At 42.6% G+C, this 27,016-nt stretch overlaps 1 protein-coding gene across 3 annotated transcripts in view; it reads left to right on the forward strand.

Moving 5' to 3' along the window:
- The window catches only part of FSIP1 (fibrous sheath interacting protein 1), a 192,855-nt gene extending 165,839 nt beyond the window's left edge, over window positions 1–27,016 (forward strand). For all 3 annotated transcript variants that reach the window (XM_078053389.1, XM_078053390.1, XM_078053391.1), the window contains 2 exons: window positions 16,045–16,555; window positions 26,895–27,016. In XM_078053389.1, the coding sequence (XP_077909515.1) occupies window positions 16,045–16,555; window positions 26,895–26,941 (558 nt within the window). In that variant the 3' untranslated portion in view covers window positions 26,942–27,016. The remainder of the gene's footprint in view (window positions 1–16,044; window positions 16,556–26,894) is intronic.

Raw genomic sequence — 27,016 nt, forward strand, 5'->3', positions numbered from 1 at the left:
TGGGATATGAGTATCAAGTTCGAGGAATGGTCCAAGCCAGAGCCATACATTTGGGAGTCAGCACTCTATAGGTATGTGAGATCACCAAGGTAGCTGGAGTAAGTAGAAGACAGAATGGATTCAAGGACTGAGCTTGGGGCATTCCGCAAGGTGAGAGGTTGGGGAAATGAGGAAAGATTGGCTGACGAGACTGAGGAGGAGCAGACTGTGAGGAAGGTAGAAAATCAGGAGGGAGCAGTGATCTGGGAGCCCAGTGAGGAGTCGTTGGCTGTGTCTGTGATAGGTCGGGGCGGGGGGCACTGTGAGATGGGGACTGGGAACTGACCGCTGCCTCAGACCTGGGGAGACATCGGTGCTCGGGGCAAGAGCTAAGTCCTGTTTGGAGTGGGCTTAAGAGACAATAGGAGGAGACAGATCTGATGACGAGAAGATTATTTTAAGAAATTTGATTGGAAAGAAAATGAGAGCAACGGAGCGGTAGCTGGAGAGGGCATGTGTGGCAATGAACTCGAGGGTTTCAGCTGATATGAAGGTGAGGCACCTGGCATCTGACGTTTTCATACCTAGCACTTAAATATGAAATGTATGTTGAGATAAATTAGAAGGAAAATATGCTATGGTTTCAATTTTGAAACAATATTAAAACCCCCAATGAATCTTCCATTTTATATATTTATTAGAGTTATTAACTTCACTTAAAGATTTTCCTCTGCACTGGCATCCCAGTTATAAATTGTTCGTTTTAATATGGTGAGTTAGTTACAACACAGTAATTATGCTATGGAATGACAGACTTGTGGTAATTTATAAATGCGCAATTAATTTTTTTAAAGATTTTATTTATTTATTTGACCGAGAGAGACACAGCGAGAGAGGGAACACAAGTAGGGGGAGTGGGAGAGGGATAAGCAGGCTTCCCGCCGAGCAGGGAGGCCGATGCGGGGCTCGATCCCAGGACCCTGGGACCAGGACCTGAGCTGAAGGCAGACGCTTAACGACTGAGCCACCCAGGCGCCCCTATAAATGCACAGTTAATTTTAACAAGTCAGTGATGAAGAAGTCCACTGGCTTGGTTAACTAGTGAATTCAGCTAAATAATACATTTTAGTAATTATAAAAACCTAGATTGATGAATTGTAATCAATTGTTTTAGCATTTTACGAGGATAGGCTGTGTGGGGAAGATTTGGACATTAAAAAATGGTGGGAATTTACCTCCATCAAATGGAAGTACTTATCTGACCCCATTTCTCTCTGTGTTTCTATCTTTATGCATTTTGTATTTTTCAGCCTGTCATCCTTAAATTGTTATTAAGTGATTTAGGGGAAATTGTGTTTGTGCCCTGGCTACTTGAAGTTAAAACATTAATTTGACATTTGATTAAAAGGAAATAAAGGCTGTTCATTATTTTGCCTGACTCCAGAGACAGTGTTATGTATATTACAAAATCAGCAAGTACAAAGATTTAGTTTGTTCCTGCTTTTTTTTTTCTATTTCTTCAGCCAGGCTGTTTTAGCATATTTAATTAGACGATGTTTCCAGTGCCGCTGCACCGAACATCGATTGTACTTGTCAGTCTTGATAGCAGCCACATTCCATTCTAAATAAGTGACTCAGCACCTCACCTGGTGCACAGGCCGGAGCTCCTCCTAGCCCATCACTGGAAATCAAGAGAGAATGTTAATGTGACATGATCATGATTTATGTCCCATAAAATGTAGAGATCTTATTTTTGCTTGCTTATTTGAAGTATTTATTTACTAATAACATTTTGGGGCGCCTGGGTGGCTTAGTCGTTAAGCACCTCACTCCTGGGGCGCCTGGGTGGCTCAGTCGTTAAGCGTTTGCCTTCGGCTCGGGTCATGATCCCAGGGTCCTGGGATCGAGCCCCGCATCGGGCTCCCTGCTCCGCGGGAAGCCTGCTTCTCCCTCTCCCACTCCCCCTGCTTGTATTCCCTCTCTCGCTGTGTCTCTCTCTGTCAAATAAATAAATAAAAAAAAAAAAAAAAAAAAAAAAAAGCACCTCACTCTTGATTTCAGCTCAGGTCATGATCTCAGGGTCATGAGATTGAGCCCTGTGTCGGGCTCTGTGCTGGGCGTGCAGCCTGCTTAAGATTCTCTATTTTCTTCTCCCTCTGCCCCTCCTCCCACCCCCACCCGGCTCTCTCTAAAAAAATAAAAAAAAAATCTATTTAAAGAACCTTTTGAAAAGGCTCTTTCCCTATAAATACTTATGAAAAGAAATGGCTTTCTGCATGTTTGTGAAGCTTTCTATGTAAGTGCATGAGTAGATTTCCATAATTAAACCTAACCACAATCAAAGACTGATTATTATTTGTTCTATTTTCATGGCAGACCAAATTAAACCTCTATGTCAGACTTACCGTGAATATCACAGTGATAGGCCCAGAATATAGGCTTTTTATGGCACTTGGGAATTTTTGTGAATCTGAAGCATTTTTCCTTGGGGTTGGAGGGGGCAGGGGTTGGAGGGGGGCAGTCCTTGTTAGCATCATCTGGGGAGGTCTGGGGAGTTGTTGCCTGTGGAGGGTGATATGGAGAGTACCAGAAGTATCCCCTCCCTTCAACCAGTTTGTCTGTCTATCCTTGTTGGGATCTGAAATGCTAAGGAACTCTCAGTAGTTAAAATTTTGTTATCTGGTCTGCCCAAATCGTAAGTGAAGGTTCATCAGTTGATTAAACCGTTACCTTCCAAAGCCGTGTGGGGAGAGCAGGGCCCAGAGGGAACAGGACACATGGGAGAGAAGAGGGCCTGTCCCATATTTTGGGACCACTGGCTATTAAGGGGACAGAGTAAGGCCGCCAAGTTGAGTTTGTAGGAGGACGTTGCCCCTGCAGAAGGTGGAGGAGCACCTAAGGAAGGTTTCATGTAGCAACACACCTGTGCCTTGTGTCCATCTTGTGCCAGAGGCATGAGGACACAGAGATGGGGGGACCTGGTCCCAGCCTCGTTGGGAAAGTTGAGAAACTTTACATCCATCAGGGAAGGCAGACACAGAGGGTGCCGTGCTGATGTAACCTGGCTGTCCAGGTTTGGAGGGGCAGGGGGCAGCTGGGACCCACTGGAAAGGACCTCTTGTTCACACTTCTGCCTTGTGTTTATGAGGTGAAAGTGGTTCTGTTGCGCTGCTCTGCTGGATGGCATTTTCGGATGTAAAGTTGGGTGTGAGAGGACGTGTCACGGCACCCACAGTACCCTGCTGCTCCCGGAGTGCTCCCCCTGGAAGGTGGGACCTCATCAGCTCTTTGAGGCATCTGTGGGAAGACAGCAGTATGAAAAGTCCTAGCTTTATGTTCTGGTTTCATTTTTTAGTAGTTCTGGGCCTTGGACCAAGACATTTAATTTCTCTGAGCCTTATTTTCTGTATCTGTTAAATGTAGAGAATGATTTCCCAGTTCCTCCCATTGGGTAATTGGGAGAATGAAATGGGGTAACGTATGTCAGCATTCCTGGTATATGGTGGCTAGTCAAGGACTAGAAACCCTGCCCACTCCATGGTGCAATCCCAGTGCCGCTGACCAATAATGACCAGAGGCTGGTCTGGACCCCTGCCTAATCGAGGGGCCGATAACATGTAGAGGAGATGGGAAGCATCATCCCTCCAGTAGAGGGATATCCCTCCCTCTTGCCCTGTGGAAGGCAAAATGAAATGCATCACTGAAGAGAGAACATGCATCCAATGATTTAGATCTTTCTGAGTTTGGATCCAGTTTACTAAATGACTTCTTTGTTGGATTTTTAGAGGATTTAACTCCCACAGTTTGGGTCATAGCAAAACTTGGAAGTTACTGTTCATAGTATCTGATCCTTATTCTCAGTGGTGGCATGACTTCACTTTCAGATCGGCAAATGTAAAAGGACAGTTCACTGAGCAGCAATATGAAGAGAGAGCTTCATGTTTATGTAATAACGTTGGGCTTTGTGTGCTGTAGAGAATGTACAGCGGTAATTAGATGTTTCAGATACATGTCTAGACAGGGTAAAGCTTCAGGAGCCCTTGCTCAACCCTGGGAAAAGCTACAGGTCGCCTGCTTGTGACCAGAAAAAGCTCTCCTTGATTAACAAGTTAAATAATGGAGTTAACTCTCTGGCGCTAGATTTACACCCAAAAGGAAAACGAGATCTGATGAGATTTGACAAGACCAATCATCTGTAGAACTCAACCAGGCCTAACTTTGTGACCTGATGTGAGGGTGCTGAAAATGGTATCTCCCAAATCTCTTTCTACCATCCTGCTACGGGCCCAGATTCCTGTTCTTAGAATCACCCTTTCGATTAAGTCATTCTGATTCGAAGAGGCTCCTGTAAATGCGTGCTTGTCCCTTAGGAGGGTTACACAATGGCTGGCATTGCTTAGTCTTGGGGAGGATAATGAGGAAACACATCTTAGGAAAGGTAAATTTTGGTGTGAGGGCAATAGGACATTTGAAAAGGTTTGGAATTGAGGATACTCTTTGAGGAGGGTGTGCTCAGGTGGAGAGGGCTGACGGGGCAGCCTGAGGTCTTAGGGTACCTTCGGGAAGGGAGCAGAAAAAAGAGGGGGTTGGCCAAAGGCAAGTGTCTTGTGCATGCCTGTGTGTGTATGCGTGTGTGTGTGCGCGCGCATGTGCGCGCACGTGCTCACGCGAAGCAAGGGATAAACCCGGTTCACTTACGTCCCTGTGTTTCACGACTCACCTTGAACCCTGACATTATTTTAAGCAAAGATAAAGGTATCTGGAAACCAGCCCCTTTCTGGGTCCTTTCTGGTCACTACAGTGCTTTCTGGTACTGAAGACTGAATAGTGTCTGCCCTGAAGTGTCAACCTTCCTGTTTGGGATGACTGAGATTCACATTCCCTCTTTCTTTCCTGGGTGCTCTCTCCCGACATCGGATGGCCTCTGTAGCCCCCCACTAATCCCCGGGGTACACGTGAGGGTTTACCTATTGCATGTTGTTAGCTCTCTGATCATTTGCAAAGCTCCATTCCCGATATCCCAGAGAGACCTCAAAGGTAGGGGCCAACTGAACTTGGAACGTGCAGACTTCGGTCTCGAACTTCCGAGAGGCGTCATCTAGCCATTACCGCCAGCAGCTTCTCAAGTCGAAGCTCAGGGTTACTATTGATGTCCTTGTGTGCAGGGGACTTCTGCTTCCGCTGCATCAGGCGGGGTGCTGGCCGCTTCACCCGTGTTTCTCATGCTCATTGCAGATTGTGAGCTGTTAGTATTCCTCCCCACTAGTTAGGAGCCAGCTAGTTGTTACAGTGTCTATTTTACAGTTTGGAAATTTGAGACTTTGAGAGGCCCAGTGATTTGTCCGATACAGAACAGCTGAGGGGGTGAGAGACCTGGGGTCTTAACTTAGAAACGGCAGCCTCCCTCTACTACTCCATGCTGTGGTTAAGGCTATTTCCTCTCCGTCTGGAGGTTTCTATTTTTTTTTTTCAGAAAGATAGCATGCAGCCTAAGGAACACTTAACTTGGGGGAACTTTACTGGAACACAAATGGCTGTGAGAAAGCAACACGGAGAAAGGACGCTGGAGGCACGTCTAAGCTGTGGAGGGCTGTCACCTATTTGCATGCGTTTGGATCCCTCAGTGGATGCCGACCTGGTGGGGGCTGCTCCTGCCTAACGCCCTTAGACCCCAGGCCCGGTCTGGTAGTCTGCCCACCCGGAGAGAAGGCAGGCCTCCCTGGTTTCTGTAACAAATGTGCCTCAGTACTGACCCCCGTACCATCACGTCTTTTATACCTGGTGTTTGTCATTTTTTTCCTGTTTGTCTTGACACTCAAACCGAAGCCATGACCTCGGCTTTCTCTCCAGTTTGTGTTCTCCCTCCAGCTGGGCCGCCTCTGGCTGCCCTGGGCAAATGTCCTCCCAGGACTCCGAGGGATTTTCTCCGTTGCCCCTGTCCCTTGGGGGGTGCTCTGCTGCTCACGTCCCGCAGTGCCAGGATGAACTGGCCGCGAAGCCGTGAGCCCCAAGGCTCCTGCGGCGGCACTTCGCCTCCTGTGGCCTTGACAGTGCTGGCCCTAGCCCTGCTGTCCCTGTCCCCAGCTCGCGCTGCCCTCTGAGCCTCTGACCAGTTCACAGAGGCCGGGGTGGAGCTCTTGGCCCTGGGCTCCCAGGCCCACGCCGGATGGCTCAAGCTGCTGTGTCCAGAGCCCTGCCGGGACTCGGGAGCTGTTGCTTATGGTGGCCGTCTCCGGAGGCAAAAGCTTATATGCTATCACTTAGCTCGTGAAAGCAACACCAGAGAAGAAGTGGGGAAAAGGAGTGAGACAGAGAAGGAGGGAGAATAAATACGAAAGATGTATTATGGATCTGGCTGCTGTTTGCTAGCAAGTATAGTTGCTTGTCTGATCTTATGGGACTTCAGGGCAAATCCATGATGGTGACTACATTTTATAGCCATTTTCCACGGGGAGGAGGCGGCAGGGTTTTATTCACTGGCTCCTCTCCCCTCTTGGTCAAAGCCTGCTCCAAGGGCAGGCCTGTACATGTAGTTTGCTTAAGCGTAGGAGTAGCCAGCTGACCATATCACACCTTGTTAGCAGGTCACACCTCAGCAGCAGTAAAGTCGCGGATGGCAGGCCGGAGGGGCATGATGTACTCATCGGTGACATGAGGGCCCAGGGCACTGACGTCAGTAGTGATACCCTGATCCGCAGCTGTGGGGGCAGCACAGACCGTGTTAGGTCCGTTCAGCCCAGCATCAGGCAAGTGCACAGATCTGGGGGATGGTGAAACTGAATCCGGTCACGTTGGAGCATCTTAATGTCAGTGCAGCTTGGTTCCTGGGCTTGTTGGTGCTGCTAGGAAACTTCTTGTCTATGCAAGGAAGTATTCAGTCTCCCTTTCTAGTTCCTAGGGTTGAGCGTGTCTCAGAGGGGATGGTATCTCTTATGTGGGTGGGGTCCAGCTGAGTGTTCTCTCTGATTGGGCGGGGTGGGGGGCAGGAGTCGGATGATGCTACAGTAGAGATACTTCTCACAGCAAGAGGAAGAAGAGCTGTCCTCAGAGCAGCTGATGAATGTGGCGTTGATCATGTACTGAGGGCCCATGTCTCTGGAAAGAAGTACTCATGGTCAGAGTCTGGAGATCTTATCCAATCCATCGGTAGGCATTGTGAGGCCAGTTACTACCTTCTAGGCCATGCCGGATCTCCACCTTGTTTCAGCAGCAGGAGATGGCTTCCTCCGTGCCCTTCTGCACTGGGTGATCATTAATCTTCCTTAACGCCTGTTGGATATGCTCCCCTGACCTGGCCTTCGTGAGCCCCTGTTGGGGGTGGTCCCATAGTGACCGTAGCTAGCCCAGAAATGCCTGTTGAAGATAAGCGGAGACAGTTCTAAGGTCACCTTCTCTTCAGTTGGGAAGCTAAGATGATGTCAAGGGAAGTACTTAAATTTCTAGAGAGGCAGCCCTGTGGCCATACAGAGGTTCTTTAGGTGTTGATTATACTGAATTTCTCTAACTTGACTCATCTTTCAGGTGACCTCCTGCAAAATCAAGGTGAGGCTTGATCCGGACTCTGGCCCAGGTTAAAGCATTTAAATAGCTAATGACCTTCTTGACTTCTGACCCATTGTGGCCTCCCTTGACCTAGGTTATTTCTATGTGATAAAAATAGACTTTCAAACTGAGAGTAGGGAAGGCCATGCAAATGATTTTCATAATTGTTACTATCCGATAAACCAGCAATCTTGCATAGGAGGGGGAGTTGGTTGCTCTGCAAGGGACATACTAGATATACTTCCCTGGAGAGTAGGGGGTGGATAGGTGGTCCAGCCCACCAGAAAAAAAAGTGACCAGAAAAAGTGCTCTGTATACAAACTTGCTGTCTTCATTTTCAGCAGCCTCCTGGCCAAGCTTAGTTTTGCTGGGAGTGTGTGGGGCAGGGGTACCCAGCTCCTTCCATCCAGCTACAGAGCTGGGCCCCTGAGCCTTGTTTCTGAAAAGGATGTGGTAGATATGTGACCAAAGGGCCATTCCAGCAACTTGCTCAGAATAAGAGGAAGCTGATCCGAGCGGACTTACTGTCCCTACTGCTGGAAAATAGCAACTATTGGCAACCCTCAGATGAAAATTCCCATAAAATAGAAAAATTAGAGCCCCTTTTCAAGTCATCCTGTTAGAAATCAGAGGAATGAAATTGGTCTGGCTTTCCTTTGAGCACATCTGCACCCTTCTGACTAGGTCACCAACTAAAGCTGAGCTCCTGGCCCCTTTTCAAATGCAAGAATTGAGAATCCCATTTCCTGCTTCTAGCTCTTCCTATCCATGCTCACCCTTCCCTTCTGCACTGGGATGGAGCTGGCAACCCACCCGTCTCATCCTCGTAGAGAGAAGCCGGAAGTCTGGATTTCTGATGCCAGGGAGACCTGCTCTGGCACCTGGGCTAAGAAGAACCATTACAGAATGTTCTGGGGCATGACAGCCTTTCACCAGGCAAACCCATCGGGCAAAACTTCCAGGCCCTGCCTTGCCCGGCTGTTTGGGGAAGATCAGTGGCTTGAGCAAGGGCAATGTCCTGTTCTGCATGGTCACTTTGATATGCCAGGTCCCACATAAAAGCAGCCTTCCAACACCACCACATCATTCACAGACTCATCTCAGAGCCACTTGCCTTGACCTATTTCACACTCTGTATTATTCTGTCCACAGAGCCTCCTGGCTTCTGACCTGGGGGCTGACTCACTTTCCTGTTTACAGCCTGGCCTCAACCCTCATTCCTAATGTTTTACATAGTTTCTCTGGCAGGGACCTTTGCTTCCCTTTAGACTAGAATTCAGATTCTCCTCTGGCCAGACAACCTCTGACTATTCTGGGTAACAGTATGCCAGATCTCACCTGGGCTCCAGCACCCTTGGTCCCTGTGTGGCCTCCTCAGTGCATTGTTCCTGCCAGACTGGCCTTTATATGATTGGGGTAGCCTCGGTGTGAGAGAGGGTGGGAGAAGAATAGAATAGGGAGGGAAGGAGCGAGGGAGGGAAGGACGAATAAGCCCCTTCTTTCTGTGAAAATTTAGCGCTACTGATGCAGACATTACAAGGAAAGCCCCAATCATTTTACCCCCATGATTCTTAGATTTACTCAATCTCAAAGAGCCACAGCAAGTGATATAAACCTTTTGAGCCTATATGAGCCTGTTGGGAGCATATAGATAATGCTTGGTAGTGCTGCTCTCTATTCCAACTGGAAGTCCAACTTACCATTCTATCCACAACTGAATATTTTCCAACAAGTAACTCTACCTTTATTTCTCAATGAAATATTCAGTGAGTACTCAGATTGAGATCGGTGAAGTATGGAAACACCGTGATGGCTAATCGATGAAGTTGGCTATATACAACATCATTGTCAGGTCCCTTTCTGATGTTATAGATATGGTAGATTTTTTTTTTTTTGAGGTTCCTGCTCTGCTCCTGCCTTCTTCTTTGAGAAATCCCCCTTACCCGCAGCCCTGCCGAAAATATCCCATCAGCCACGTTCCTACCATGTGACCCTCACCACAGGTGATCGGACTAGTGATAAACCCTCAAAACTGATATTGTCAGTCCTTCCTTGAGTCAGTGACCAACCAGGTCATCTTGCTTGAAAATGTGAGCAAATGGACATAGACGTCATTGCCAGTCATTGGTGGGTGTTAGAACCAGAGTCAGTTCATGCTCCATAGGCAATCTGGGGTTGTGAGAGAGCAGAAAGCATTAGTAAGCAGAGACAGCTTGTTTGCAGAGGGGAGGATGCATCAGACAAGCAGGGAGTCAAGACACCAGAAGGACTCAGGAAGAGAAAGGAGATGCATGTGACCTACGTGCCTATGGCTTTCCAGCTCCAGACCCCAAAAGCTCTGTCTGTCCTTCATTTCCTGCTTGTTGGTATCCATGAGATGAGTTCTTAGATCCAAGACCAAATTGTCTCTACCACCTGAGAGAGTTTTCTAGATAAGAGAAAGCTAAAGGATTAGGTCATCGCCGTTTTTTTTTTTTTTTTTTTTTTAAGATAAGGATTTTTCTTCCTTGTGGCTAAAGAACCTTGACTAAAGTAAACTACTACTTAGGTGTTGGCTGCAGCGGAGAGTTGTAAACTTTTATCTTGGCAGTTAAAGAAAGGGTAGGATGTTTTCTACTTGCTTATTTTGAATTGGAAATTGATGTCATTGAAAGCTATTTACACCATATTCTTTTTTTTTTAAAGATTTTATTTATTTATTTATTTATTTGAGAGAGAGAGAGAGAGAGAGAGAGAGAGAGAAAGAGAAACAGCATGAGAGGGGAGGGGGTGAGAGGGAGAAGCAGGCTCCCCGCTCAGCCAGGAGCCCGATGCGGGACTCGATCGCAGGACTCCGGGATCATGACCTGAGCCGAAGGCAGTCGCTTAACCAACTGAGCCACCCAGGCGCCCTACATCCGTATTCTTGTTGTTAATCATTTAGGACATTCAAGCTTTTCACTCTGTTCTCACTTGTGATAATCATATTGGCTTTATAGGGTGTGTCCTTAGGGACTCTGCATTTGTGGGAAAAAAAAAAACCCATAAAAAAGCCCAACATCAGACATAAGCTTATATCAGAGAGCAAGATTGCCTCTGCTTGTTTATAATAGTGGACTTTTGGAAGATCTGCACCAGAGACATAATCTTGATTGCCTTGTCAACACATTCAGTGCCCAAATAACTGGAGATTTTTATGGCTGGGGAAACTCCAGATATATAGCATCATAGGAGAGGCAGGGACGAAGGAGAGGTGATTCAGTCTGTGATCCGTCTCTGCAATTACAAGCTGCACTCCTCGTCAGTTTTAGCTCCTACACCAAATTGGTATTTACCTGGGTGGAGAAGTGTAAATAGTGGGCACCCTGGGAATGGAGTTGGGGTTGTCCTTTTCTTTCCCCCTGAAATGAGCTGAAAGAGAGGGCACTGTGTAAGTTTGCATAAGATACTAAGCTATTGTGGGTAATAAAATTCGAAGTTAGGTAAAATACTCTATGGGAAGAAGTTTCATACCTGAGGGAAAGGACAGAAAAATGAATGTCAGTTGGGAAAAGGATACTTAGAGAGTGGTAGAGGGAGAACTCCTTTACAGTGAGAGGCTTTGTGGTCTAGCAGTTAGGTACATGGGCTCTGGACCTGGACTACGTGTGTTTAAATCCCAGGTTTGCCATTTAGGGCTGTGTGACCATGGAAAGGTTACTGAATTTCTTGGTGCTTCACTTTCTTCATCTATAAAACAGGAATAACAAGAGTACCTACCTCATAGGTTTGTTGTGAAGATGAAAGAATTGATACATGTCGTATGCATAGAGATGTGTCTGGCCCACAGTAGGCGCCTAATTAAGGCTAGCTGTTACTATTCCATAAGACTTCATCGCGTGTGTCAACAAGACCAGCAAGATGCATGAAAACTAGCACCACAAGTATTCTATCTTCTGGTTCTGTTGAGAAAAATCCAATCTATTTACTCTTTTGACTATGGAATGTGTGTGCTTTGGCTAAAGCAAGAAAGAAGGTGCATAAAAGGGCTACTAAAATGAGGATGGGAAGAGAGGGGCTTTCATAGAAGGAGAGTAAATAGATTGGGTTCTGGCCTGGAAAAATGAAGACTGAGATGCACTATGATGAATTTTGTGAAAGACAGGAATAGAATGAATAGTAACTTGTTTATGAAATACTGGAAAATTAGAACTGGCGTGAAAGATGAATACTTTGAGGTGAATACTTGAACAGATGGTTACTTGACTGTGCTTGTTGTGAGTCGTTCAGTTACGGAGCTCATTAGCTCAGGAGTTTCAAAGCAATCTGGATGAAGGGTATGGGTTACGGTCCTTTAACTATCAAGGGTCATTAGGGATGTTTGGGATAGAGCCCTAGTTTAGTCCAGTGCAGCATGTGTAAATAACTTCTATTAATGTAGTATATAGCTGTTGCAAACCACTGAGCAACCTTAATTCACTTGATTCCCACAACAGCGAGTTCTTGAGTTTATACTGTGGGCAAGTCTCTGCAGGGAATCAAAAGATGAGAAAGACCGCTCATGTGGAAAGTTCTGATCTGTGTTGCCACCCAGGAAACACTGTGATCAAATTAACTTAATTTGAAGGTTTAGTATAGTTGGTTCACTTTTATTGAGACCAGGGAATTTTTGGTTATTTTTCGAGTTTAAGATTGGTATTGTGAAGAAGTTAAGGAAATAAAAGTTCTCTTTTTGTTATTGTTTTGCTTTCATAAATTCTATCAAGGTGATAGAAAGTTTATTCTTGTATTTTTATTGTTAGAGTGGTTATTCATAAAAATCAATTTTAGGGCTAGAGGTTAATTTGGAGACCATCTTCTTCAATCCCTCCTTTCACCACTGAAGGAGATGGGTCCCTTGGGTGACATACATAAGGTGGCCACACTTGGACCAAAACCCAAGTTCTAGTCTTCTTTGTTTTATTTCCCATCAGGCTGCTTCCCCCAGAGGATCAGGGTGATTGTAGTTGAGCTTATTTCTGGGTACACACAGACTCAAATGTGTTATGTTTTATCTTGGAGCGCCCAGAAGCAGATTTATAATGGAACCAGTGAAGCTTAAGCTTCAGGGCCCCTCACTTGTACAAGCCTTGAGTGGGGAGAGGAAGCTAGGTTGTAATCAGGAAACATTTTTTATATAAACATTTCTGGTAAATGACCTAAAGAATTAAGTTAAGAGATGGACTTGACTTTCCAAGGCTCCAGTAATTTATTGTGATCTTTCTCACATTCTAAGAAAAAGAAACTCACTTTTGTACCTATTTCCTACTTTCAATTTTGTATTCTTTTTCTTTTTTTTTTTTTTTTTTTTTTAAAGATTTTATTTATTTATTTGAGAGAGAGAGTGAGAGAGAGAAAGAGCACAAGAGGGGGGAGCGGGAGAGGGAGAAGCAGACTCCCTGCTGAGCAGGTAGCCCGATGCGGGACTCGATCCCGGGACTCCGGATCATGACCTGAGCCGAAGGCAGTCGCTTAACCAACTGAGCCACCCAGGCGCTGTATTCTTTTTCTTAAAGAAGTATCCTCTTCCTGCCACAAGATTATAAATTTCAGGTTCCACGAAACCTCAGTTTGTTTCTGATGTCCAAAGATATAATTGGTTAGAAATTTCATTTTAATATTTCAGATTTTGATTTTTGAATTAATTTTTATTTAAAAACTTTAATATACTTGTTATTTTTATTTTTCATATTTTAAGTTAATTTTAACTTTTGTTGTAGTAATAAAATAAAAAAGTTGTGTTAAAAGGTTTTAAACAAAAATGGTATCTCCTTGCCCCATCCTTCCCCACCCCTTAGTTTTACTCTCCAGAGTCAAGCATTTTTAATTCCTTTAGATATTTCCTCAACTGCTTACTTCTATATTGTTTAATAATTTGCTATCTTAATTGATCGGTTTTATGTCAGTTTACAATAATATAAAATTTTATATCAATAATACAATAGTATTGTATTATTATTCATTTGTATGTTGGCTTCCTGTAATGGATTTAACTTTAACTTTAATTCTAAACATCCCTTCTCTCTCCTCTTATTTCTCCGAAATAGTCAAATCATAATTTTTGGTTACCTCCATCATCGCTATATATATTATGATGACCATGTAAACATTATTTACAGCAAAAGCAAGTAGAATTCTATGGTATCATTTTTTAATTTCTTAGAGAGGGTTGGGGGGTGGGGCAGAGGGAGAGGGAGAGAGACAGAGAATTTCAAGCAAGCTCCACACCCAGTGCTTGAGCCCAACACAGGGCTTGATCCTACAACCCTGAAATCATGAACTGATACCAAGCCAAAAGCAAGAGTTGGATGCTCAACTGACTGACCCACCCAGGCGCCCCCTATGGTATCCTTTCTTGTACAACTTTTATTATGTCCTAAAGTTAATAATTATCCTTTCTTGTAGAACTTTTTACTCTGTCCTAAAGGTAATAATTATCTTATTTTCTTTTGCTTATTTTTCTGTGTTACCTATCTGAAACACTACTCTCCTTTCTTTTCATATAGCTTTTTGTTTTCCCCAGAGTCCATAATTGCTTTGTTTTTCCTTTTACTTAATTTTCTGTGCATCTAGCCAAATAGATTATCAGAACTACCAAGCATCTATTTTATCAATATTATTTGTGGAAGTGGTCAAATGTACCAGATAATCTACCAGTCTTCCACCTCCTCTTCCTCTCTGCCCCCTCCCCCAGATCTCTCTGCATAATCTTTCATCCTCCTTCTCCAGTATGAAGTAATTTTTTTTCTAGGGTCTGGAAATTTCATATGATAAGCCTTTGGTGAGCATGTTTTATGAAGATGACACTCAGTGGGCCCTTTCTAAATCTCAGGGAATTGTCTACTCATTATAAGCAATTTTATATAACAGTTTTATATAAGCAGATTTTGAAAGTATCTGCTATTTGAAAATATCTACTACCATACAAGGACTGCCTTCATTTTCTAGTTGATTAGGTTTCTGAAGGGAATTCTCCTAATAATGGATAAAGTACCACATCTGGATGCCTGAAATGTCTGGTGATTAAAAGTAGGATTTGCTAATATGTAATTCAACTCCTATTTTTTGACATGTATATTAACCTTAGGGTGAATTACCTAAATTTTGAATCCTAGATAATTATTAAGAATATATTTCTAATTTCTTGTTACTCTCAAACTCATAATGGTGCTTGCCACTATGAAAACTAGTTTTTAATATATGGAAGTTAAATATAATTTTAAAACAAAATATATTTTAAAAATTTCTTTTACATACTATTTTTTGTTAGCTTCATTCGAAGCATTACACAATAATAGAGAATTAACTATACTGGTTCCAATAACACCTTCCCTCCCTGATACTTTATACATGCAGAATATTTGGTGAATTCTAACTGGGTCCTACTAAGTAGGGCAACAGCGTTGTTTTACTTTACTGAAGTAGAAATTAAGGCCATTGCAATTCATGATTAGGTTTTCTTATGGGGATTTTTTGTTCTTAGATAATGCACGCCCCTATAAAGAGGATTAGTGTTTTCCTAAATAATCCACTATATAAATCAAGAATGGCACTGATTCTTTAGAGAAAGAGAAATTATTTTCAGTGTTTTTCAATATATTTTAATTCGGTTCCTTTTGAGATTGATGCAATTCAAGGGGCATGCTATTCAGTTGAATTCTTGTGGAACATAGCTCTATACTTTCATTTGATTTATTTTATTTCCTGAGAACATTCACTGGAAGAAAACAATGCTTCTGAATCCTTAAGATCTTGGTTGAAATGCTCAGCCCTGATAGCCTTTACAAGCAGAGATTAAATGTCTGTGATCAAATCCTCCTCCCAGAATGCACTGTTATTGGAATGCCCCTGGCCTCTGTCTAGACCTGTAGTTTTGAAGCAACTACACGTCTCAGGATGTACCACCTCTTTGCCCTTCCTTTTCTGTCTTTAGTCATATTGTCCACTGAAAGTTGTAGACAGACATAGGAGTGGTAAATCCCCAGGGCCAGGTATGGGCTGACTTGCTTGCCTGAGGTGTTGTTTGTTTTTTTTTTTTTCCCCAGATTTTTAAGAAATTGGTGGTGATGGGGGTTCACACTGAGGAGTGGTGGAAAACAGAGAAACACCTACTGGAGATTATGGCAGGATTTCTAGCTGTTTATCAATGGGCTGTTTGCCTACTTCCCTGCTTGATGTCCCCAAACTTATAAAATTGAAGGTGCTGTTCTAAAATCTCCATTTCAAGTGACTTCTACATGTAGAGAGAGAGTTAGTGGTTAATTTGATGCAGTAATTTATTTCCATCAGTATTGAAGGAATTTCCCCTGGACTTTAGTAGGTATGATAGATTCTAAAGCTATTCTCTAGGGATGCTGTGCATTTCTCCTGAAATTCTGGATCCTTTAAAATGAATGATTTTACTATTTGGGTGTCTTGTGTAAGGGATTTCCTGGCACTTGCATTTATATTGCATTACTGGAAGCTTATCAAAAATAAATGTGTGTACTCAGTCAATTGACTAAAGCATTTGGTTTGTTTCATCAGTTAGATTCAACATCAGTTCTCTCTGAGGAACAGTTAAGGTGTCTTCTGGATGAATGCACACTCAAACAAAAGTCCGTGAATAGACTTCCTTCAGAAAGAGAAAAGGAAGACATTGAGGATATAACACCTGAGGTCCCTCATCTTTCCAAATCTATCCTCTCTGAGCTCCTAAATGGATTAGAAACAAAGGTCGAAAGCACAGAGGTTAAAGATGCAGATATACCCGAGAATGCGGAATGTGAAACAAGTACAGGCTACTATCTCAGCAAAGCCTTGACTGGGCATTACATGTCCCAGGCTCTTGTCATTGAAGCAGAGAATTTGAAATGCCTCCAATTTTCCGAGGACGAGATTATTACTGACACAAAAGACTACTTTATGTCAAAGACTCTTGGCATTGGAAGACTGAAAAGGCCCTCTTTCTTGGATGATCCACTGTATGGCATCAATGTGAGCCTTTCATCTGAAGACCAACATCTGAAAGTCAGCCCTCCAGAGAAACCAGAAACGGGTAAGGCTTGGAGAATGTGTATATTGGTGAATAATTATTACTCCGCATCTCAGTATAAAGATGTTATAGTTTCAGGTAGAGCAGGATGGGAGTTATGTTTGTAAATCACAGATGGTTTCAATAGCTTGCAACGTAACATGTATCCGTATTTGTGTGAGACCAAGGCTGAGATTCGTACTCTTATGAGATACATTATTTGTAATGGTAATGAATACATATTCTTGGTGGTTATACAGAAAACAGTGATGATTTCAGAATAAAAGACAAATTGGTTTGAACAGAGGCAAATAATTTAAATAGATTTGCTTAGTCTTTTAACTTCCGAATTTCAGTGATGGCAATTTATTCCAGGGAATGAATTTGTAAAATGTGAAATACATTTTCTTAGTGGTTTTATTCGCCTCTATAAAAACTTCCTGTCCCAGCTACTTGTATATCCCCAGGTATTTTGGCTTGATCTAGTGTTGCACTTTACAGTGGTACAATGGTACAGGTTATAAATATTATCGACAGTTTTTGACATAAACAAATATTCAATTATTTATCTATGTTAGAAGTCTAAATAGACTCAACTTTTCCTCTAATGTAGATGTCTCTGTTGATTAATCTATTGATTACTTTATATATTGTCTATTAAATCTATATCAACTATTATTATCTCCAGTCTACCTATTAAATCTAGACTCTACTAATTCCGAACTAACTCCTCAGTTTCATATTTCTCACTCCTGCCAGACAACTCCATGTGGTTATGGCCTTAAAGTGATTTCCTCATCTTTCCTTTTAACTCAGATTTTCCTCTTTCCTTTCTGTTTCCCCCATTACCCGGGCTCAAAATTTGAGTCATCATTGAATCTCCTCTCTCTTTTGCTCCCCACCTTGAGCTTCAGTGTTGTTTGTTCTGTTCCCGCGGTGTCTCCCATGCCCATCCCTTCCTTGCTCTTCCTGCTGCCTCAGCTGGACACTGTGATGACCCTCGGACCGGTCCTCCCCACCTCTGGCTTCCCCCCTCCTCAAGCCATTGTTGACCACCACCAAACGAATCCCTCCAATGTCCAGTTTGGATAACCACACTTCGCAGCTCAGAAAACTTCTGTAGCTCTCCACTGCCTACTGAATATAATCCAATTTCTTTCCCTTGCTGGTCAAGGCCTCCACTGACTTCCATCTCTTCCTAATCAGTCTCTAACTAATCCTCTACATGTTATTCAGGCTATGGCTAATCTGGTCTCGGGATTTCCAGGGCTTTTCTCTGCCCCTGGATAGGCCCTACTCTTTTCTTCTGAAGAATGTTCAGGTACCCCTTCAATGGCAGTTAGATCCCAACACCATCCTCTCTGAATGTAACCTTCCCTTCTTCCCTTTTTAAGAAGTTTGATTTCTCCTCTAAATGTCCAAGAACATTGGTCCCCTATCAGGTCATTTCACACACACTGTCTTGAAGTTATTAGGCACACACACACACCTTCTCTTCCTTAAAATTGTGTAATTTTTTTGAGGACAAAGATCCTATCTTTTGATTTATTGTTACATCTCCTTTAATGTCCAAAGTGCAGCCTGAAACCAAGTGCCTGCTTAAGAAATGAAAATTTAAATTGCCCAGTTTTAGAATAATATGCTGAAAATGTGGTTCACATTTATTCCTCACATTATGAATGAAAGCAGGTGGTATTGCTTAAGAATTATGCAAGCCTCACATGCTATATAAAGATTTGGAACTTTTCTCTTTTTTTATGAAATTCTATAAGCTATGACATTTGTATCCAGCAGAGAGTTCATTTTTACAACATGCAATTCAATTAAATGGGTGCGTTCCACCTTCCCCCACTAAGGATCTTCATTTAATAAATAAACTATGAAAACTTTGTTCTGCTCTAAGATCATGGTGTATTTTCTATTTGGATAAAGGGTTTTTTATTAGAGAAAGTATCTGCATCTCCTCTTTGTCTACTGTAAGCAAACTTACTAAATTGGGTGGGATGATTGTTGCATAAGCGATCTCATTCCCATGGAGTCTGTGTGGAAGGGGGTTTAGAATAGTACTTCGCTAAAATATGACTTTACTTCTGTGTGACCTTGAGTCACACTGATGTATATCTGTCTCTGAGTAGAACATGACAAGATGGAATGAACTAGAACTTAATGTGACTTGATGGAAAGAAGCTGTGGTGGCTTACCTATAACTTCATAGAACGTGCCTCTGAAGGCACCAGATAATCCTAATGTATGATTATAACAACCCCTGTGAGTATGGAGGGTTAAGATGGCATAGAGGTGAATATGTGACCCATATTTTATTTTCTGTTTATTATATAACAAACTTTAAGGAATAGGTTCTACATGATCATTTTGAGTGCATGTTAGCATATCGGAGGTTGGAGTTTTTAGTTTTACTAACCTCAGTGTTTACAAGTAAAATACTTTGCTAATCAATTTTATTCTAAATACTAAATTGTGGGGCGCCTGGGTAGTTCAGTCGTTAAGCATCTGCCTTCGGCTCAGGTCATGATCTCAGGGTCCTGGGATCGAGCCCCACATCGGGCTCCCTGCTCAACGGGAAGCCTGCTTCTCCCTCTCCTACTCCCCCTGCTTGTGTTCCCTCTCTCTCTCTCTCTGTGTCAAATAAATAAAAAAATTTAAAAAAATAAATACTAAATTGTAATTATGTGCTCTCTACGAAAGTGAACACCAAAACTGAATGCCAAGCCAGCTTTCTTGGCACAAAGCTCTTTACAGATGTGACTTGAATGAGGAGTTGCAGTATGTTCAGCTGATACGTTATATTCAGGTCTTTCGTAGGAAACAGTTACATGTGAACGTGATTCAGAGTAGATTTCTATAGACAGGAACGAATTAAGAAAAACCAGTTATTATTTTCTCTTTCAATAGCAAATATTATTGATATATTCTTTTCTTTTTCTTGAGGAACTGAGGTCTGTTACAAGTATTAAAATTCTTCTAAAAGGCAGAGTCAGATAAAACTTCAAAAAGAGAACCCAGCTGAATGACATTGAGGGCCAATTTAAATTGTGGTATTGAAAGATAAGGATCTGTCTCACAGCTGTATTAAAAGTTCCATTTTTCTTGTTTGTGCTTTAGGCTTAGCGGCAACTTCTGATACTTAACTTTCTGCATAAAAGGTCCAGTAAATTCAGGGACGCCTGAGTGGTTAGCGGTGAAGCATCTGCCTTTGGGATCGAGGGGGTCCCAGGATCGAGCCCTGAGTTGGGCTCCCTACTCAGTGGAGAGTCTGCTTCTCCCTCTGCCTCCCCCCCACCCCCCGCTTGTGCTCTCTCTCAAATAAATAAATAAATAAATAAAATCTTAAAAAAAAAAAGGTCCAATAAATTCAGTGTTGTACTTACTCACTGTTGGGGCTTTAGGGGATTGGTAAATAGTGTCTTCTCTTCCCTACCCAGATCGGAACCCATTTAAAGATGGGAGTTTTTGAGGAATGCAGAGCAAGGAGGTTGGCTTCATTGCTAATGAAACGTAGGGGGTTGTTGTGACCTGGGTAGGCAGCTGAATGGTCTTCCGAATGTTGCGTCCTCCGAGTGAACTGACACACGCAGTCACTGGCGGAGGTGAAAAGCCTCAAGCCTCACCTGTGGAGACCTGTCCACGTGGGGCCACTAGCATCAGGAGCCACGGAGCACCTGTGGCCAGGCGGGGGTGCATACTGAAGGCCGTGGAGGAAGGAGCTGAGCCGAACATGCCATTTCTTCCCCCAAACTCACTGATCAAGGACTTGGCTCTTCTCCCTGGCGGACCGTGGAGCGGGATGGAGCGAGGCGGGATGCTTCCCCACTGTAAGTTTCTCCACGTTCAAGTGTGAGGAGAGCGGGGAGTAAGCATTCTTTGCCACCACGTCACCTCCGAGACACGCCTGAGTACGCTGGTACTTCAGAGAGAAAGCCCTTCGGGTCTGTGGTTAGTCTAGTATTTAATCAAGTTATCTTATGTCGAATTGCTTTCTAGAGAATCCCAACAAAAAGGCATCTCTGCATGTATGGTATTCTTTTTCCCACTAAGCATTTGAGCTACTTATTAACAGAAGTTCATATAGTAAAGAGGAAAATACGAATAACAAAAGCAACAGTAGTAGAATAGGGTAAAAAGGGACACCAAGGCCGTAGTAAAGAAAGGGGTCAGAACTCTACTAACTCTTCAAGGGAAACAAAGTGGAATTTCCCATGGGACCCATATAATGAATGGTGCTTTTAAAAATTTCTATAATGAATGAGTCAGATACTTTTGTTCTAAAAATAACAACCTTAAATGAAAACTAGGGCTACTAACTGTCGTGGTTGGCTCAGGAGTGTCCTGATTTCACCACCGACTGTTTCTTGTCCTTGGAATCCCTTAGTCTCTGGCAAACTGGGATGATTGGTCACTGTAAATTGAAACTGAGAACAAAAACCCAGAGGGCAATTAATTACTTAAAGCTTGCAGTAGTCTGGGTAAGTAGCAGGACCCCAGACTAGAACCTGGAGGAGCAGGGAGAGGTTGGGTGCGCTCACCCACCTGCAGGAGCTGGTCTAGTGGTTGGGGGCGTTGGGCTCTGGGTGAGGCAGATCCGGCTTTGAGCCCTTGCTCTGTTATTAGCAGTGATCTTCGGCAAATTATTTAATCTCTCTCCTCTACACCTTGGTGTCCTTCTCTGTAAGATCAGATGATTTTAATACTTCAATAAGGACCAAACGAGAAAGCCCACATAAAATGGTTATGTCTGTGACTGGACTTGGTCGGCTTACATGGGATAGTAGTAGTCCCTCCTTATCTGCGCTTTCAGCCACCTGTGGTCAGCAGCCTTACCGAAGCAGGTGACTCTCCTTCTGGCCTGTTGTCAGAAGGTTAATAGTAGGCTAACACTATGTCACAATGCCTTTGTCATTCGCCTTCATCCCATCACTTAAGTGTTTTATTACCTCACATCATCACATGAGTACAGTAGAAGACATTTTGAGAGAGACCATGTTCACATAACTTTTATTATGGTAAGTTAATGTTGTATTTTATTCGTATTGTTTTTAATCTTTTACTGCGTCTAATTTATAAATTAAACGTTGTCAGAGGTATGTATGTATAGGAAGAATCGTAGTATATATGGGGTTTGGTACGTAGTATATATGGGGTCTTAGGCATCCACTGAGGGTCTTGGAACATATTCCTTGTGGTTAAGAGGGACTTCTGTATTTGACATTTAATCAGGAGATTTCCCATAAAAGCCTGGACTTCTGACTTTTCTGACAAATCAGCAGGTCCTTCCACCAGTGAGGAGAGCTGAGTAGCAGACATTCCCTTTGGAAGGGGCATGTACCTCCAGAGGCACAGGACCCCCATCTGCCCCTCTGTACTTCATGTGCCTGGCACTTTGGAGCCATATGATTTCCATCCCATGTTATAAGCCTTTGCTGCTTCCAGTGTGGCCCAGTTAGTGGGGGCTTATTAGAAAACCTACTGACTCATAGTCTGCACTTTAATAAGATCCCCCAATGACACTTACTGTGAGGTTCGAGAAGCACTGTTACAGAGCACAGAGCATCAGGATCATCTGGGGAGTTCTTTGCTTGCTTGTTTTATACCTGTGTCCAAGGCCCTAGCCTGACTTCCTGCAATCAGAGTCCCTGGTATGGAGCATTCAGTCTTTCAAATTAATGCAAGCTACAAGATTTTGCTATACATATTTGAGAAATACAGATTTCAGTATAGATGTAAGAAAGCTAATTATGTTATTCCATCGGGGTCCTCAGAGACAAGCTGACCAACAATGACAACTGTGTAGTCTGATTATACTTCATGTTGAAACCCTGCCCACCAGACAGTTTATTTGATTGGAACTTCCTACTTATTTATTGTTAATTTTTATTTTAATTCCAGTATAGTTCACATACAGTGTTAAATTAGTTTCAGGTGTACAATATAGGGATTCACCATTGATGGTAACTTTTGAACGTAACTTGAGTCGGTTGTAGTTGGATTGGCTTTTGTGAAGGATGTTGCAGTTTTGAAGGATATGTATGTTAGTGTATGTCCTTACTCCGGCCACCTGAACAGTTTCAAAGGCATTAGATTGTTTTGAGAAAGTTTTCTTTGTGGTAATACTGGCTTTCTGGCTTGTAGTGGAGCACTGAGAGTCTAAAATAAGTAACTCTATTAGCTAACTTTTTTTTTTCCATTAAAAAATATGTTGGCTTGCTCTTAGGGAAATATTTAACTCATCATTGCTTTGATGGAGTTCTGTTTCTCTCAAACTGTGTGTGCCTTCAGGCCTCCTAGTTATTATTTGTTAAATTCCTTTTTCAAGGCTACTCTTTGCTTTTCAGATGCTCTTAGTAACTTAACTCCCCAAAATTTATTTGATCAAAATATCAGAGTTGCTATATGAGAAATTTCCGGGGTTCATTACCTTTTGATATAATACTTTAGTAAGTTTATACTCAATGAATTTATCTTTTTTAGTTACTTTCAACTAATTTTCTTTCATGCTGTCTTTCATTCTTGATTTGAGGTGGGCTTTTCATGTGAATATGTGCCACTGATTATTTTCTTCATCTACTCATAAAATATCACTTTATCATTTTGTTTAGTAGTGTCAACAATAACATGTTGGAGAGGTTTGGTATTTAATTGTATTATCCTTTTATCAGTTAATAAGAACTTGTGATTCCATTGCTTCATTCAAATTGGGTAAAATGAAAAAGTTAAGATCCTAACTATGGACTAGATCTATGCACCAGCAGTCCTGGGAGCTTGTTAGAAATGCAGAGTTCCAGGCCCTGCTCCAGACCCACTGTCTCAGAGTCTGCATTTTAACAAGATGCCCCAGCAGGTGATTTGTGCGCTTGTTAAAGTGTGAGAAGCTCTGGACTAGACGGTTTACTAGTTACTCTACTCTAGGATTATCTATATGGTGGTGGTGAAAATAATGTCAGAAGATATCTTCTTTTCCATCTGCTCAATTCCTACTTTTTCTTCTTAAATTTCATTTTAATGAAGGTACTACCTTCTCCAGATTGTCTTACCTCTCTAAACATCTGTCCTGTCCTGCTTTTGGGTAACCTTCCCTTTAGTCACCAAGAACAAGCATGCCCTAACTTGAGTTCTCAACTCTTTCATGGTTGATAATTTATTTGGAGACACATATAACCGGTACGGGATCATCTGTGCTCTGTATACTTTTGATTTTCAGATCTCTCTACTTGGCATCTGCCTCAGATCTGTCTGGCATTTTAAGCTATACTAAGTCCATCCCTTAGGCGATGCTTCTTACATTGGCAACATATTAGAATCACTTGATGAGATTTAAAACAGACTAATGCCTTGGTTCCATCCCAGATGAATTAAATCTATTTCTAGGGGTTGGCTCTGGACATCAGTATTCATTCATTAAGGACATTGTTCTAGGATATAAGGAATAGGACACAATCACAACTCTGAATTATTTCATTGTCTGTTGATGAAGGCAGGCACTTAAGCATATAATCACAGCAGGGGCGAGACGAGTAGTAAGAGCTTGGGGACAAAATCTGCAGCCACACTACAGAGGGAATGATGAACACTGGGGAGATGGGGAAGTGACATTCAAGTTGAGCCTCCAAGGATGAGGGTCATTTACTGGGTAGGCAAGAAGGACAACACTCCAGATAGAAGAAATAGTACCTGGGAAGGCCTGGGCCACTCTTATCATTCCTCATCTCATGTGTGGGATATTGAGGTCTGCTTCTCCTCTATCCCACCTTTCTCCCTGCTTAATATTTTTTATCCGTGTGTGGACACTATCACTACATTTCTCACTTCACTCTCTGAAACTCCAAATCATTTGTCCTTAATGATTAGGTTGATTTTTAAAAATAACAGCATTATCGACATAGATTTTATATACCCGTATTCATTTCCTATGGTTGCCACAACAGATGATCACAACAGAATTTTTTACTATCTCAAAGATTTGGAGGCCTGAGGTCTGAAATCAAAGAGTCAGCAAGGCCATACTCTGCCTGGAGGCTCTAGGGAAAAGTGCCTCTTTGCTTCTTCCAGTGTCTCAGGCTTTTGACATTCTTTGGCTTTCTTGCCTTGTGGCCACATCCTGCCAATCTCCGCTTCTGTTTTCACGTGGCCTTTTTCTCCGTGTGTGTCTCCAATCTGCCTCTGCTTTTCCCTTGGAAGGACGTTTGTTACTGAACCTACGGCCCACCTGGATTAATCCAGGATCATCTCAAGATCCTTAACAGTTCATGGGGCACCTGGGTGGCTCAGACAGTTAAGTGTCTGCCTTCAGCTCAGGTCATGATCCCAGGGTCCTGGGATCAAGTCCCATGTCTGGCTCCCAGCTCAGTGGGGAGTCTGCTTCTCCCTCTTCCTCTGCTTCTGTCTCTCTCTCTCTCAAATGAATAAATAAAATCTTAAAAAAAAAAAATCCTTAACAGTTCGATCTGCAAAGACCCTTTTCCCAAGTAAGGTAACTTTCACAGGTTCGAGGGATTAGAATGTGGACATAACATTTTTTGGCCACCATTCAATAGTACTTTACAATTCAGTGGTTTTTATAGTCACAGAATTATGCATCCATCACCACTCTCGATCTGACAACATTTTCCTCACCCCCCAAACAAACGCCATACCCATTAGTAGTCACTCCCCATTTTCCCCCAACGCCCCCAGCCCTAGGCAACCACTAATCTGCTTTCTGTCTCCATGAATTTTCCCAGTTTGGACATTTCATATAAACGGAATCATAACAATATGTGGCCTTTTGTGTCTGGCTTCTTACACTTAGCAAAATATTTTCAGGGTTCATCCATGTTGTAGCAGGTATCCGTACTCTGTTCTTTTTTATGTTGAATGATAATCTCTTGTATGGCTATACCAAGTTTTCTTTATCCTTTCATCAGTGGGTGGACATTTGGGTTATTTCTACTTTTTAGCTGTTGTATGTAATTCTGGTATGAAAATTGGCCTACAGGGAGCCTGAGTGGCTCAGTCAGTTAAGCGTCTGCCTTCGGCTCAGGTCATGATCTCGGGGTCCTCGGATCGAGTCCCACATCCGGCTCCTTGCTCAGCAGGGAGCCTGCTTCTCCCTCTGCCTGCTGCTCCCACTGCTTGTGCGCTCATGCTCTCTCTGGTAAATAAATAAAATCTTTTTAAAAAATTAAAAAAGATTTTATTCATTTATTTAACAGAGCTCACGCTCTGGTAAATAAATAAAATCTTTTTTTTTTTAAAGATTTTATTTATTTATTTGAGAGAGAGAGAGAATGAGAGACAGCATGAGAAGGAGGAGGGTCAGAGGGAGAAGCAGACTCCCTGCCAAGCAGGGAGCCCGATGCGGACTCGATCCCGGGACTCCAGGATCATGACCTGAGCTGAAGGCAGTTGCTTAACCAACTGAGCCACCCAGGCGCCCAAATAAAATCTTTAAAAAAAATTAAAATTAAAAAAGATTTTATTCATTTATTTAACAGAGAGAGAGAGAGCACAAGCATCTCCATCATGCAGAGGGAGAAGCAGGCTCCCCGCTGAGCAAGGAGCCAGATGTGGGACTTGATCCCAGGACCCTGAGATTGTGACCTGAGCCGAAGGCAGACGCTTAACCGACTGAGCCACCCAGGCATCCCAAATGAATAAAATCTTAAAAAAAAAAAACCCCAAACAACTGGCCTACAGATTTTTGGGTGGATGGATGTTTTCATTTCCCTTTGGCATATACGTAGGAGTAGAATTATTGGGTCTGTGGTAACTTTTTGAGGACTTGCTGGATTGGTTTCCAAAGTGGCTGCACCATTTTACATTCCCACCCGTGGTGGATGAGGGCTTCAGTTTTTCTGGTTTCTGGATTCAATTTTATTGTCTTCTTTTAGTTGGTTCTCTTACCACTTCTGCCTTTTCTGGTAACCTTCTCACTAAGGTTGGGAGAGTATTTCCATGTCCTTTCTGTTAGTGTCTCATTTCTTTTCTCTCACAATGAAGAAATGGCAGATGATCAGTTCTTATCCACCCTGAACGTTTCATTTACTTTTGTTTTCACCCTGCTTCCTGGAAATAATGCAAAGCAAGCAACAACGAAAGTTGATGCCATCTCCAAATCCATAACCATTCTAGTTCTTAAAACCTAGAAAGTTCCCTCTTGGCTGTAAGCTAAATGAAGGCGAGCACCTTCTCTTTTGTTTTTTCTTGTAAACTTTGTATGCAGCTTGTGGTGAGTGTTCAAATATTAGATGAGAATGACTGTTGTCTCATGTGTAAAATGACTTACTGTTCTGTAGGTTGAATAATTTTTCTTAACTATGTACACATTTCTGATTGCCTAACAATTTCGGTTATTGTTTTCAATGTGCAGATGAACAGGAGACTGAAGATGTGATGGAAGAATGGAAAGAATCTTAAGCAAAGACTTGCTGGGTGTGCTTTTAAGAAAGTTGGTAAATTCAATTACATAATTTTTTCTGAATTCTTATATTC

Source organism: Halichoerus grypus, chromosome 8 (genome assembly GCF_964656455.1).
Source record: "Halichoerus grypus chromosome 8, mHalGry1.hap1.1, whole genome shotgun sequence".
Taxonomy (NCBI): domain Eukaryota; kingdom Metazoa; phylum Chordata; class Mammalia; order Carnivora; family Phocidae; genus Halichoerus; species Halichoerus grypus.